This window comes from Mirounga leonina, unplaced genomic scaffold (assembly GCF_011800145.1).
Source record: "Mirounga leonina isolate KUSES-001 unplaced genomic scaffold, KU_Mleo_1.0 Mir_115, whole genome shotgun sequence".
Classification (NCBI taxonomy): Eukaryota; Metazoa; Chordata; class Mammalia; order Carnivora; family Phocidae; genus Mirounga; species Mirounga leonina.
This window is the reverse complement of record NW_023270268.1, coordinates 78825258-78839061: the sequence shown is the minus strand read 5'-3', so window position 1 is coordinate 78839061 and position 13804 is coordinate 78825258. Positions and strand designations below refer to the sequence as shown.

Below are 13804 nucleotides of genomic sequence, written 5' to 3'. Positions count from 1 at the left end.
CACATTTACTTGTGATGGCTGGTGCAGACCTAGCAGATGCAACATAGCTCTGGAGCCAGCAGGTCTAATGGAAGCTCCTGATCATTAGATTCTAGCTCAGGGGTGTGATCCTTGTGCCTGCTGTTGGGACAGCAACTTCCTAATGGTTTAGCTTCCTATATACGGTGGAGATAACTAATCCTTAGGTGGACCAATTTTGCAGTGTTGTTCTGGGAATCATTTCCGGAGCTCCAGACTAGAGCTTGGGCCTCCAGACTTTCTAACGATGCTGTACTTAATTCCATATATTAAAACACTTTGCATTTAAAATAGTGAAATGGTTTATATCATGTAAAACTGAATCCAAACCTGATATAGGCAGGATAGAGGAAGTGTCATCATCTCTCTGCCATCAGCAAGCTGTGGTGGCTGTGTGAGGTCTGTGTGGCAGTAACTGGGTCACATCACTATTCCAGGTCTCAGTCTCTTCATTTATAAAATGGAAAGTAGTAGTGAGGCAGTACATGTAAATGGCATTCTATTTCTTCTGCTCACTGTGAGGAACTTTCCTCACTATTCTCTCTCAGGACCACCGATGGAGCAGGTGCCACAAATGCATACTTCTAACTGGTGCAGCATATCATATAAAACCATTTGTAAATAGGTTCAAAAAATTTCCCCCAACCCATTGGTTGTAGGGAACTCTCCACAAAGCCTAAATGTGGGCACAGAGAGAGACGAAAATGTAGTAGAAATACATATCATGGTTTTCTGGGACACTTACTCATGCAATTTACATGTGACTTCAGGACCTGCTTAAGACTTAGAATATATATATCACCTCCAATTGATAGAGTTCTGCTGTATGCCCAAATTTTTCACTTGATGGGTCAGACAACATCAAGTTCATTATGGGCACTGTGGGCTGTACCACAGCTTGGTGGCCTATGGTCAAGTGCTCAGTCTCTACAAGGGCCCAGATGTGATCCAAAAGGAAAATTGTTATCTAAGAAAATGGAATATCTTTGTTCAGAAACCTAATGTCTATCCAGTGATTCACCTAGAGGGGCTGGAATCTGCTGGAATCAATCTGCTACAGATACTTCAAGCAACATTGGATCTGCTGAGTATATAACCCATGTGATAAAACAGCCTGCACTGCAGCCTGGACCTATTCCAGATCTTTCTCCTATTCTGTGCACCATTCAAAACTAGCAATCTTTTGGACTAAATGTACAATGGGTTCAAGTAGCAGACCCAAGTGAGGTATACATTGCCTCTAAAATCTAAAGAACCTCATTAGGCACTGTGGCTCTTCCTTCGTAATAGGAGGGCAGAAATTTTCCCTTTGCCTTTGAACATGTATCTTGACATGTCCCAGACCGCTGATCCCCTAGAAAAGTCACCAGTGTGACTTTTGGTGACAAAAGCCTCAGAATTCGGGGGTGATATATTTCCATGCATGTGTCACACAAGTGTTAGAATAGTTGCTACTTCCTGTTCACCTGGTTAAATCAATATGATCTCATCAGTGAAACAGACCGATGTGATGTCTTACAGAACAGAGAGGTAATCAATTTCTCTTTGACTAGAATTTGACATAGGTTTGGAAGGTTGATATAACCTTGAGTGTACGAGTAATCCCAACAGCTGAAATCAAACTGCCCCTGATGATCTTTAATAACAGGTAAGAAGAAGAAAAAAAAAATAACAACAACAACAAAAACCCAGCATACCAGTGGGTAGGGAATGTACATCTTGTTCAAGCAAAAAAGAAAAAAAAAAACTTCCACACATCTGGATCCATACTGTAGTTGGAGTCAGCCCTTGATTAAATGTACAATAATCCATTCTCACTGTTTATAGACTCATAAGCAAATTCAGTTTCTAACACGTAAGTAAAAAAGTGCAACTCATGAGAAGGTATAATATACCCCAAAATAATTGTGAGGTTTTTCCAATTTATACCAACAAAAAACTGGAGAACATGAATGGGAACTGATCCTAAGGATATTAGAGCAGAGTGGAAGAAATATAATATTGGAGCAGACAAAATTTATTGACTACACTGTACCAGGCTACAATTATAGATTCAATGTGTATGAGCCACTAAAAATGGCTCAAATAGTTTGCTTGGTTAATTGCCTAAAACATGGGACCAAAGGAAGTATATACTGAATGAAGTTGAAATGCCCAAGGAAGGCATCTAAAGGCTAAAGTGGATTATTATGTAGGACCTCACCTCCCGTCTATGTCCCCTGTGAAGGTCCAGAGACACTTCCTTCACCAAAGCTATGAGAAACACATTTATGAAGGGAATCTCGACATGCTTAGGATGTAGCTCCAATGTGGCTCTTCTCTGTTGGCAGAAATGACAGTGGGAACTGTTGCCATTGAATTGAACAACCTAAATTCAGTGAGGATAATGGTATCCTGGGGTGGCAGGTGCTGATTCAAGTCATATTTCCATTTATTTCTGCTTATACAGATCAAATAAGACTTGCATGGGCTGCCCATCTATTTTTGCTCTAGAGACAAAATAGTCAATTAACCAATGCCAAAGATCTCTATGGATCAAACCATTCTGACTACTGCTTTGGCTCAGCTCCCATCATGGTAGCCAGTCCACCGTGTCCTCCAGATTGGAGACAGAAAAAAAAAAATCCCACTTAAAAATAATGTTGGTTGTCAGAAACTATAGAAGAGGAAATCTCTTACCGACTTGGAATTAAATATTAAACAAATACTTTAGCAACAAAATTAAAAAATAAATTTAAAAGTCAGAAAAGAAAATCAGTAATTACCAGGAACTAGTATACGTTTACTATGAATAATCCATATTAAATGGTCTCATTTGTTTGTTTTTTAAGAGAGAGAGAGAGTGCACATGCATGCATGTGCAGGAGCTGGGGGTGGGGAGGGGCAGAGGGAGAGAGAGAGAATCTTAAGCAGGCTCTTGCCCAGCGTGGAGCCTAACTTGGGGCTCCATCTTACCACCCTGAGATCATGACCTGAGCCAAAACTGACTGAGTCCCCCAGGCACCCTTTATTTGTTTCTCAAATGAGATTACTAAATCAGAAAAAATGTTATGTATGGTATGATGAAACTGACCCTACGTTTCCTGTAAACAAATAGTATGATAAAGAAAACCTGGATTTCATTAATAGTAGTGTGGTGGCAAATGAAGAAAAACTACACTCTAATCTGTACTGGTCAGCCTATATATGAACTGCCAGACCTGTGTTGAATATGATATTTTCAAAGAAAGGTTAATCAAACAGAATACCACAAACAAGAGACAAATTCAATAAGGGCTCTATATAACCCATCACATGAAGAACGGTTGTAGGAACTGGGGTTTTTGTGTCAAAAAAAAACAACAACACAAACTACTTCATTGGGAGAATACCAGTTAGCTGCCTTTATTTGAAGTGTGACCACATGGAATACAAAATTGATTTATTTTGGGTAACTTCAGAGGAAGATCTAGGATTAAATAGATAAATTTCTAGAGAGGAAGATTTGGGTACAATGTTCAGAAAAACTTTCTCCTTGCTGCAGCTGCTTAGCAGTAGAATTAGCTGCTGTGAAAAGCCAGGGATTCTCTGCCTTGCAAATGTTTTTGCAGAAGCTCGATCTGCAGCTGCTGTGCATATTTTGGTTGAGGGCATTGCTGCAATATGGTAGGATGCTAAAGCAGGTGACGTTTAAGGTCCCTTCCAGTCTCAGCTTCAATGAGCCCATAAAGAGTAAGCAGAATGTAAAAGAAGAAGAACTTGAGATGCACGGCATAGGCATTGACAGGATGTGAGACACAAGGGGTTTGTTTCAGAGAACTTGATCCTGACGTATTTCCCATCCATAATGTAGCAATCTGATCCTTCCTATCTGCCTAGAAACACAAGCGTTAATGACATCGGACCTATCATTTTTCTCACTTCAATTTAACCCATCAAGAATGATACACTGATTTAGATGTCATGCCTTTCCCTGAAAATAGAGATATGTGAAAGAAACAGTGGGCCAGGAACAGGAAATGGGAAGCTGTAGGATCTAATCCTGGTATTGCCAAAAATTCACCATCTGTTTTTTTGAGCAATTCCTTGCAAATTCCATGTGGCTTCACCCAGGAGGAGAATTGTGAGATGTTTGTTAAGATCTCAGTGTTAAACTGAGTGCAAATAGCCCATCAGATACAAGATCTAGACTCAGGTGCAACCTCATGACTTTGCCTCTCATATTTCACATTGGTTGCAGCCCTGAAATGAAATCTAGCTCACGTATTTTTTGTCTTGGGTTTTAAGGCTGAAGTGAGAATTTAGCAGAAGATACCATGATTCGTCCTGTCGCTACAGAATTCTTCTAAGGGGTTGAGGCAATCGAGTGGAATAAGAAAAGTATGGATCATGTCTCAGTCACTTCCAAGGCCTCAGAAGGAGTTCTTCCCTAGCCTCTGAGGAACTGGTATCAGCAAGGACATCTGGAGGCCTGGCCCCCTAACTGCCTTAGGAGCACGTTGTGGGAGGTGCAGACCAAAGGTGAGTTTACACATCAGTGACTAAAGTTTCCTGCCACTAAGCATAAGAAGTCACTCATGAGCAGCATCCCTAAACCACAGGTACAGGATGTGGGCACAAGCCCTTGTATAATTGCTGGCCAAAAGCCAATGAGCATTCATCTCTGTGCAAATACTTGGGCTTTTTTTTGTTGTTAACCTTTGAAAACCACAGGCATTAGTCTCTCTTTCTTCCCCTTGGCACAAGTCATCTTCTTTTCTCCAACTTGGTCTCTTGTGTGTAAAGAATTTCTGAGGAGCTTTTAAGCCTAAATTTAATACTTTTGCCCTCCCCTCTCCTGCCCCACAAAATGCCAGGCAGAGGTAAAGCCGCCTTACAAAATATCTGCTGGCTCTGCCGGCTTCCGCAGCTTTGTTTGGGCTTTTCGATCAGATAGGAAATCAGAGTTCTATGAGTGACCTTAGCCTTTAAGAAAAGACAGGTAATTTCTGGAAATTCCCCTTAAACAACGAAGACCTATTGTTTCCTCACCTCAGATTTAACCCAGCAACTATGATGCCCTGATTTAGATGTTATGCCTTTCTCTGGGAATAGAGATACATGCAGAGAGCAGTGGACCAGGCATAGGAAGTTGGAAGCTTTAGAGTTTAATCCCCAGTACCAAAAACTCACCATCTGCTTTTTGAGCAACTTTTTTTTTTCCAGTTTCAATGCCTTTGCTTCCTGTTCTGTGAAATGAAAGCATTGGGTTGGGTGGTTTCTATGCCTCCTTAGCCCCAGGGCTCTGTGCATCAGCTTTCTTAGTGTTGCTTCTGCAAGGGGACAAGGATAACAGGCCTCAAGGCAAAAGATCCAAAGCACAGCAACTGGCTTCTCTTTTCTGCCTTAGAGAATGGCCAAAGATCAGGCCTCCAAAGAGGCCCAATTGCCCACTTGAAGGTCAGGCTTAGCATTTCTTGACAGCTCTCCTTCTTGTAAACATTAGAGAATCTACCAACCTTGCCTCTGTACCCAAATATCCCACATCCTGGTGAGAAAACCCAAGCTAACCCCACTCCAGCAAAATAATTTTTTTTTTTTTTTTTTTTTTTTTTTTACTGAAAGAGATGGCAGATGGATGTTACAGAGTCTAAATCAAAAGAAGGAGAATATTCTAACCATCAGAATGACCCACAATGTATCAGGAGACCTTGAACAATCTGTCCATAAAGATGTTCAAGCAGGGCGCCTGGGTGGCTCAGTCGTTAAGCGTCTGCCTTCGGCTCAGGTCATGATCCCAGTGTCCTGGGATCGAGTCCCACATCGGGCTCCTTGCTCGGCAGGAAGCCTGCTTCTCCCTCTCCCACTCCCCCTGCTTGTGTTCCTGCTCTCGCTATCTCTCTCTCTGTCAAATAAATAAATAAAAATCTTTAAAAAAAAAAAAAAAAGAAAGATGTTCAAGCAGTTTTTGAAAAGAGACGTATCGGGGATTTTCTAGTGGGAAAATATCCCTGAATGGGATAAAGATCAGATAAAGAAGATGGCTAACCATGACATTTTTATGATGATATGCCCAATACTTAATGCTCCTTGTAAATAATCCTATCCCCAATCAAACTTATGATGTCCCTCTCAGAAACCTTATTGGTAGTTCAGATGACAGTCTGAATGAAAAGCCCAGCCATATAGTAGGTCCCCTGGTTTGTGGTTTGTATTTCCTGTTGAGCTTATGGACAAGGAACCCAAGTGAGAACATCATGTGTCAAATGGGAGAATGATGGTCAGTAGGTCTATAGTGACCGAGGAAAATTTCCCAGAGGGAACTAAATATAGTTCTCTTGGATGTTGCCTTGCTTTCTGCTTCCAAGTTACCACTCTACAGGCAGGTAGTCAATGTTTTATTTCTGCTTTTGTTTTTGTTTTACTTGATATAATCATTTAACCTCATTTCATTCAGTCCTCACAAGATCTTTATGAAGTGGGCAGTAAAGGTATCACTGTATCCATTTTACAGATGAGGAAATTAAATCTTAGGAAAGTTAAGGTAATTTTCTAGGGTCTCATTTGAATGATTCAATTCTTTACAAAGAAAAAAAAACATTTAATTATCTAATCATCAGCAACAATTCTTTGGAGGATCATAATAAGGTCTCTAGCCTTAAAGTATGATATCAATCACCCATCTATCAATCTTGTTCACAATATCCACTTAATCTAGTCCCTAATTGAACACATCAAGTGATGGCAGGCTCCCTCTTCTAAGGAGCAACCCATTCCGTCTTTGACATTCCTACCTAAAAGAAGTTCTTTCTTATCTTAAACTGCCTTCCAGATTCCTGAATCTTTTCATGGAATGGTAATAACTGGTAATAACCCAGTAATAACCTACTTCCTAGGTCCCACGTATCAGTTTATGGGATATCCCACTAGACAGTCTTTGTGAAATGTGAAAAGCATTCTCCTGTCATCGCTAAGTTCACTCTTCTCCATGTTAAACAGTTTTGGTGTTATTAAACGCTTATCCTATTTGTTAGAGGCTAGACCTCAGGGCTAAGAGACATCTCCCTCCCCTCACCTTTTGCAGAGTTGATGCTGTACTATGTCCTTTAGAAAGTCACTTCGGAACAGTCTGTCCCAGGTTACGACGAGGACAAATGTGCAGAAAGAAGTCTATTGTCAGGCTGATCCTTAAATGGTAGCTCAAAAGAATGTGCTGGACATTTCAGATGCTTCTGCCAACAAATGCCACTATCTTGAGGCAAATAGGGATTTTCGGGCAGCACTGTTACAATAATTTGCCAATTATGCCTGCTTCAGAACCACTGCCAAAACAATCCAACGACTTTTCATTCCACTACTGTTGACAGGACAGCTAAGGATTTCAACATTTCCTTTTACAGTCTGAATAGAAGTTCTCTGCCTTGGGGACTATAACAATATTTGCCATCATGGGGCTGGGGCTTGGGGGGAAGTGGGTGCTGGGAAGGTTTTTGGAAAGAGGGAGAGAAAGAGAAATGCTAATGGAAGTAAACAAAGACAAAGACTAAATAAAATGAGGGTTATTCAAAGTGTGGGTTTTGAATGCCTGCATCAAATTGATATTTGTTAATGAATCAGAGAACAAATCTTTGAAATTGAGGAAATAAATTTTTAGAAAAAAAGACTTTAAAAATACACTCTGCACAACCCCCACCCCCCCAACAACAACAACAACAAAATAGCTGGAAGTTTTAACTTGAATACCAACCAAGGTGTCTTAACTTTGGGTCTTGAGACAGACTTGAAAATCTGATTATAATAATATTTATGGTGTTCATCATTCAAAGCTTCTTTCCAAAATAGATTAAAAAAATAAAATTGTAAAATTGAAAAGGCAAAACTTGAAGAGATGTGATAATCTCCTGAAGTGTTCATCAGGGAAAGAAAAAGAGAAAATATGAGAGAAAAGAGCAAAGGAAACAGAATAAGGTAGGTCAGTATTTTTGAAAACATGCTCCTCAAAACTTTCTGGGATCCATCGCCATTCCACAGGGGGCAGCTCTGAGACCCCCCAAAAAAGAGGAATCCAGAGGCACTCCCATGTCCACTTCAATCTTAGTGGCCTCACTTATCTGTTTTACATTTTAGGTTTTACATTTTAGGTGTCCAAAACAGATTTCAATAGAAGGAAAGGGTCTGCTATTGGAAAATAAAATGAAATAAATACTTGAACAAAAAACTGCAGAAGAAAATGAGCTATTAAAAGTTCTTGAGCAGGGAGTGATAGGGTCAAATTGTGCTTTAGAAATCTGGCAACCAAATGCAGGATGGATTAGAATAGAGTCAAGCTCGGATCAAAGATTCCAAATAAAAGGCTATGGCAAAATTATCCAGGAGAACAGAATTAGAGACTTGATCTAATAATATATACCTGTGAAAATGGAAAGGCAAGGAGTTCATGAACAATTTTTAAAGAAGAATGAACTTTAAGTTTGACATCTGGGCATTGGGGTACAATGCTAAGCCACACATAAATTTGGTACTGCTATGCTCTGACAGTTTGTGTCCCCCCAAAATTCATATGCTGAAAGCTTAAAGTCCAATGTGATGGTATTAAGAAGTGGGGCCTCTGGGAGGTGATTCGGTCATGAAAGCAGAGCCCTCATGAATAAGATTAATTCCCTTATAAAAGAAACACAAGAGAACCCTCTTGCCCCTTTACCATGTGAAGATATGACAAGAAGTCTGTAACCCGGGAAGAGGGCCCTCACCTGACTATGCTGGCACTCTGAACTCTGAATTCCAGCCTCCAGAACTGTGAGAAATACATTTCTGTTGTTTATAAGCCACCCAGTCTGTGGTATTTTGTAATAACAGCCTAAACAGACTAAGAAAGATACCATATAACATTATTTGGCAAGGAATTTAGATATATCAAAACTGATGGATTTCAGGGACAATGACTGGAACCATAAAAATGCCACAGAGAACTCCAGGAGTTTGAAGATGCTGAGTGTGAGTGGCCATTGGAACACGGATATATATGAACAACAGAAAGAGATACAAAACTGAATCTTGAAGAAATATCAGGGATAGAAATATGGATTTGGAAGTCATTCTCATAAAAAGAGTAGCTAAAATAATACAGTCAGACCCCAATAAAAGAAAAAATCAGAATCAAAGGGCTCAAGATCAAGATCCAGAAAATGCCTACATTTAGAAGACAGAAGAATAAGAACCCAGAGAGTCTCCCCTCAGTTTATGATCAGGTATTCATTGACAACATTATTTGAGGAGCTTAAGAGAATGTATTTTCTGGTTTTAGGAAATTTGATTATTCATATATGAGGTCTGAGGTGTGCATCTATCAGTTTAATCAAGCTTTTAGATTTCCTAAGACACTAAGTATTCAACATCATGTAGCACTATTTAAAAGTAATTAATTGTTTCAGTCCAAAAATATGGTGGTCTGAAATAGAATCTTCAATAAAGATATATTGATGGATGACATACTTATACACTAAAAAGAGTCTCAAAAACCAATACTCCCACGGGCAAGGGAATAGCCAAGTTTGTTGCGGTTTCCAATGAATGACATCAGCCCCATGTAGGTTTCAATCAAAATGGGTTCAGTTAACACCATCAGTCCCTTTCCTCTTCCAGATCCAGTGGAATTCTTGTGGGCATTCTGGATAGCTGGAACAAGCTTAGACGTGAACCCAGACAACTGAAGAGGAAAAGAAGGCACAGAGTTAGTAAATGTAGAGTAGGTCCAGAGACACTTCCTCCCCAGCCAGTCCTCAGCAAAGCTGACCACTCTCCTGGGGCTGCAACTATCCTTACTTTTATAGAAATCATTTCTCAGAATTGTCAACATGGCTTCTGTTAGCCTTTTAATAAATTAATCAGTCAATAAATTATGTACATAATGAACTTATCTGCCTCATCCTGTTTATTTTTCATCCTTCATAATTTGTACATTAAGAAGTCACTTCAGGGGCACCTGGGTGGCTCAGATGGTTAAGCGTCTTCCTTCGGCTCAGGTCATGATCCCAGAGTCCTGGGATCGAGTCCCACATCGGGCTCCTGGCTCAGCGGGGAGCCTGCTTCTCCTTCTCCCTCTCTCCCTGCTCATGCTCTCTCTCTTTGTGTGTCTCAAATGAATAAATAAAATCTTAAAAAAAAAAAAAAGTCACTTCAATAAATATTTGCTGATGGCCTTTTATGAATCAGATACCTATTGGGTGCTGCTGAAGATTTAATGACAAGTAAGATGTAGTCTCTGTCTCCAAAGATGTGATACTATAATAATCTAAGAAATGAAAAATTTTTTTTTTAAGATTGAGAGATCTTTTTTTTTTTTTTTTTTTAAGATTGAGAGAGACAGAAAGATACCGTAGAAGCAGAGGGAGAGGGATAAGCAAACCTTGGTGCTAAGCATGGAGCCCGAGGAGGGGCTCAATGCCATGACCCCAAGATCATGACCTGAGCCAAAATCAAGAGTCAGATGCTCAACTGACTGAGACACCCAGGTGCACCTTAGAAATGAACTTGTAATGATTATACAGAGATTGTGAAAATAAACAGCAGAAGAGGCACAAGATGCTAAGAGAACACAAAAGAGGGAGAAATCATATGTAGTGAGAGGATCAGAAATGACCTCAAAAGGAAACTCTTGAGACAATCCTTAAAGGGCTCATAGGGTTTCATTAGGTGAAATGGGGTTAGAAAGGGCCTAGTCAACAGTTGTTGTTTTTTTCCAACCCAGCATCCTTTCCACCATTTGAGATTCTTCTTCCAACAAGAGTACCTCCTTTGTTCTTTGGAGAACCACCCTATCCCATTTAGCCCACATAGTTTAAGTGGTGCTGACTTTACCATATGGCTCAGGCCTAACCAATCAGAGGAGTCCATTTCTCTGGTCACAGAGATTGGTTCAGGATGGGTACATGACCAATGTTGTTATAAAACTGATAGAATACAAGCCTCCCTGGAGGTATTCATGGTCATTTTGCCACACATAGTGAGAAACTGACTGAGAAATAAGCCCACAAAAGTGAAAGAACTAAGATGTAGAGAAAGATGAATTCTTGACAAAGTCATGCAGATTACTAGATCAGCCAATCTTGAACTTTTAAGTTAAGTGAGTAAAAGAAAAATTCCTTCTTTTGGTTAAGCCAAGTTGAATTGGATTAAGAGGAGGGTAGTTCAGGGAGCATTCTAAACAGAGAAACAAGCAAGGAAATGAAGTAGGAAAGATATGAGCTCATATCCTTGTATTTCCAAAAAGCTCTTTTATTTCCATGATTTTTTTCTAATATAGATGCATTAGGTAGGTCAAAGAAGGTATCACCACTTCCATGTTAGAAAACCAAGGCTCATAGAAGGTAAATGACTTATCCACAGTAACTCTACTTTCTGCATCACAGTAAAAAAGAACACTGGGAATAAAATCTTATTCACAGTGAGATCCAAATCTGTTTCCTAGGCAACTGGCCACTAATCTAAATTAAGACTCTTATTAGAGCATATTCCAATATCAATTCAAATTATTAAGCATACTTATATAAAGTGATCATTGTTCTTCCCATTTGTCCATGAGGATACCAATCTCTGCTTTAAGAGATTAACACAAGAGTGATGATTCACTGAAGACAGAGAAGCCTGTAGTCTTTCCCCATAATACAATTTTCCATATAGATCTTATGCTGGATTCTTAATTTTATATTGCTCTTGAGCAAACCACTTCTTTATTCTAGTCTTAGTTTCCTTATTAGTAAAAGAAAAACTTTTAAAATTTAGAATGTATCTACTATTGCTAGTTAACCTAACCCATAAGCAAAAAAAAAAAAAAAAAAAAGCCATGCAAATAAAACCTCTATAATTTTCTAACTGTGTGACATTATAAAGTCATTTTCCCTTTTTGAGCCTCAGTTTGTTCTTTTGAAAAGAAGCACTGAAATCTATGGATTTTAGATAATATCAGAAATAAAAAAAAATAGTGACTATGATGATAAAACAACATAATTTTCTGGAGTTCCTCAATATTTCTAGGTTTTCAAAATAAAAAGATATATTTGCTCTACTTTTTTTTTTTTTAAGATTTATTATTTGAGAGAATGCAAATGTGAACAGGGGGAGGAGCAGAAGGAGAGGGGGCAGGAGAGAGAGAGCGAATCTCAAGTAGACTTCCTGTTGAGTGTGGAGGGACTCAATCCCATGACCCAGAGGGACTCAATCCCATGACCCAGAGACCATGACCTGAGCCAAAATTAAGAGTTGGACACTTAACCAACTGAGCCACCCAGGTGCCCCTGTCTCTCTACTTTTCTTTAAAGTTATATTTAAAGTAATTAAGTAATACCAAAACATTAATTTTAAAAAATAGACTCACTTTCACTGAGGCTAATGCATGTAATAACACAGAAGTAGGGTTTTGCTTGTTCTCCATGAGCTTCAGTCTACAGCAGCAAAGACAGACAGAAGGTACTTTTTATTACTATTTGCAGTTCCAGCATCCTCTTTGAGATCTTAAAGAGAATCTAAATATTGCTGTTACTGAAAGATACATACTATAATCATACAGTCTGAGGATTCTAAAAGGAAGGACATCCTTCCTTTCAGCAAACTCCACCAGTGCTTTAGTTGATTGAATAAGAAAAGCAGAAAGAGTGATCTTTCTTCAACTTCCAAAAGAGGAAAGCAGAAAGGAAAGAATAAGTTAATAACATGGATATTTAATCACTATGTTTTAAAATCATAGAATCTCAAGGTCAGAAGTGATCTTGAGCTTATCAATTCACCACTCATCTATTGTTATGCCTTGCTACATCTTTACCAAGAAGCCACATCCCTCTCCATGGACATATCCAGTGACATGGAACTCACTGCTATCTAACCATGTCTACTTCATCACTGTATAGTGGGAAAATCCTTGGCATTAGATGTACAGAGCCAGGTATGTTTCCTTGCCCTATCAGTAACTGATGGTTAGACCCTGGATAAAACCATATAATCTCACTGAGCCTTAGTTTATACATCTGAAAATGGGCAAATAATAATGATGATGATAATAATACTAAATGACAACCTCATCAGATTGCTGTATGAATTTAAGTGAATTATTCAAAAATATTTTATAAAGCATATTATTTATAGGTACAAATATTTTCATTATTTATAGGCAGAGAAGACTTTAACTTCCTTAGTCCCATTTCCTTCAATTCTATACTTGGAATGCCAATTGACTTAATATGAATCATAGACTCCATAAAACAATTTTTTAACTCTGATATGAGCTTTTTTAAAGTAACAGAGTTCTCTGGATGCCAAAGGATACATTAAATTCTACTCAGAAACCATGATTTCAAAAAACATGGCTTGAGCATCAAAGTATCTTCTCCAAGATATTTATCAGTTATAAAGAGAAAAATACTGACTTTGCAGAGGAGAAATCCAGCATACACCATTTTAAACAAGTGACTAAGATTAACACCAATAGTAATAAGACATACAGGCATCATAAGCCTACAATGAAGACACAGCATCATTTCTATAGTATCTGCACCAAAAAAGCAGACCACAATTTAATCATGAGAAAACATCAGGCAAACCCAAATTGAGAGACATTCTACAAAACAACTGACCAGTATTCATCAGACATGCCAAGATCATGAAAACAAAGGAAGAATGAAGGATGTGATGAGTCCTGGGTGTTATACACAACTAATGAATCATTGAACATTATATCAAAACTAATGATGTACTATATGTTGCCTAATTGAATTTAAATTAAAAAAAGGAAGAATGAGAAACTGCCACATTTTGAAGGAGAATAAAGAGACAGAAC

The 13804-nt window shown here is 38.7% G+C and overlaps 1 protein-coding gene across 3 annotated transcripts in view; it reads right to left on the bottom strand.

Annotated features, from left to right (window-relative positions):
- Positions 1 to 7970: 7970 nt before the first annotated feature.
- TPRG1 (tumor protein p63 regulated 1) overlaps positions 7971 to 13804 on the bottom strand; it is a 214820-nt gene continuing 208986 nt past the window's right edge. For all 3 annotated transcript variants that reach the window (XM_034999815.1, XM_034999814.1, XM_034999813.1), the window contains one exon: positions 7971 to 9682. In XM_034999815.1, coding sequence (XP_034855706.1) covers positions 9488 to 9682 — 195 coding nt within the window. In that variant the 3' untranslated portion in view covers positions 7971 to 9487. The remainder of the gene's footprint in view (positions 9683 to 13804) is intronic.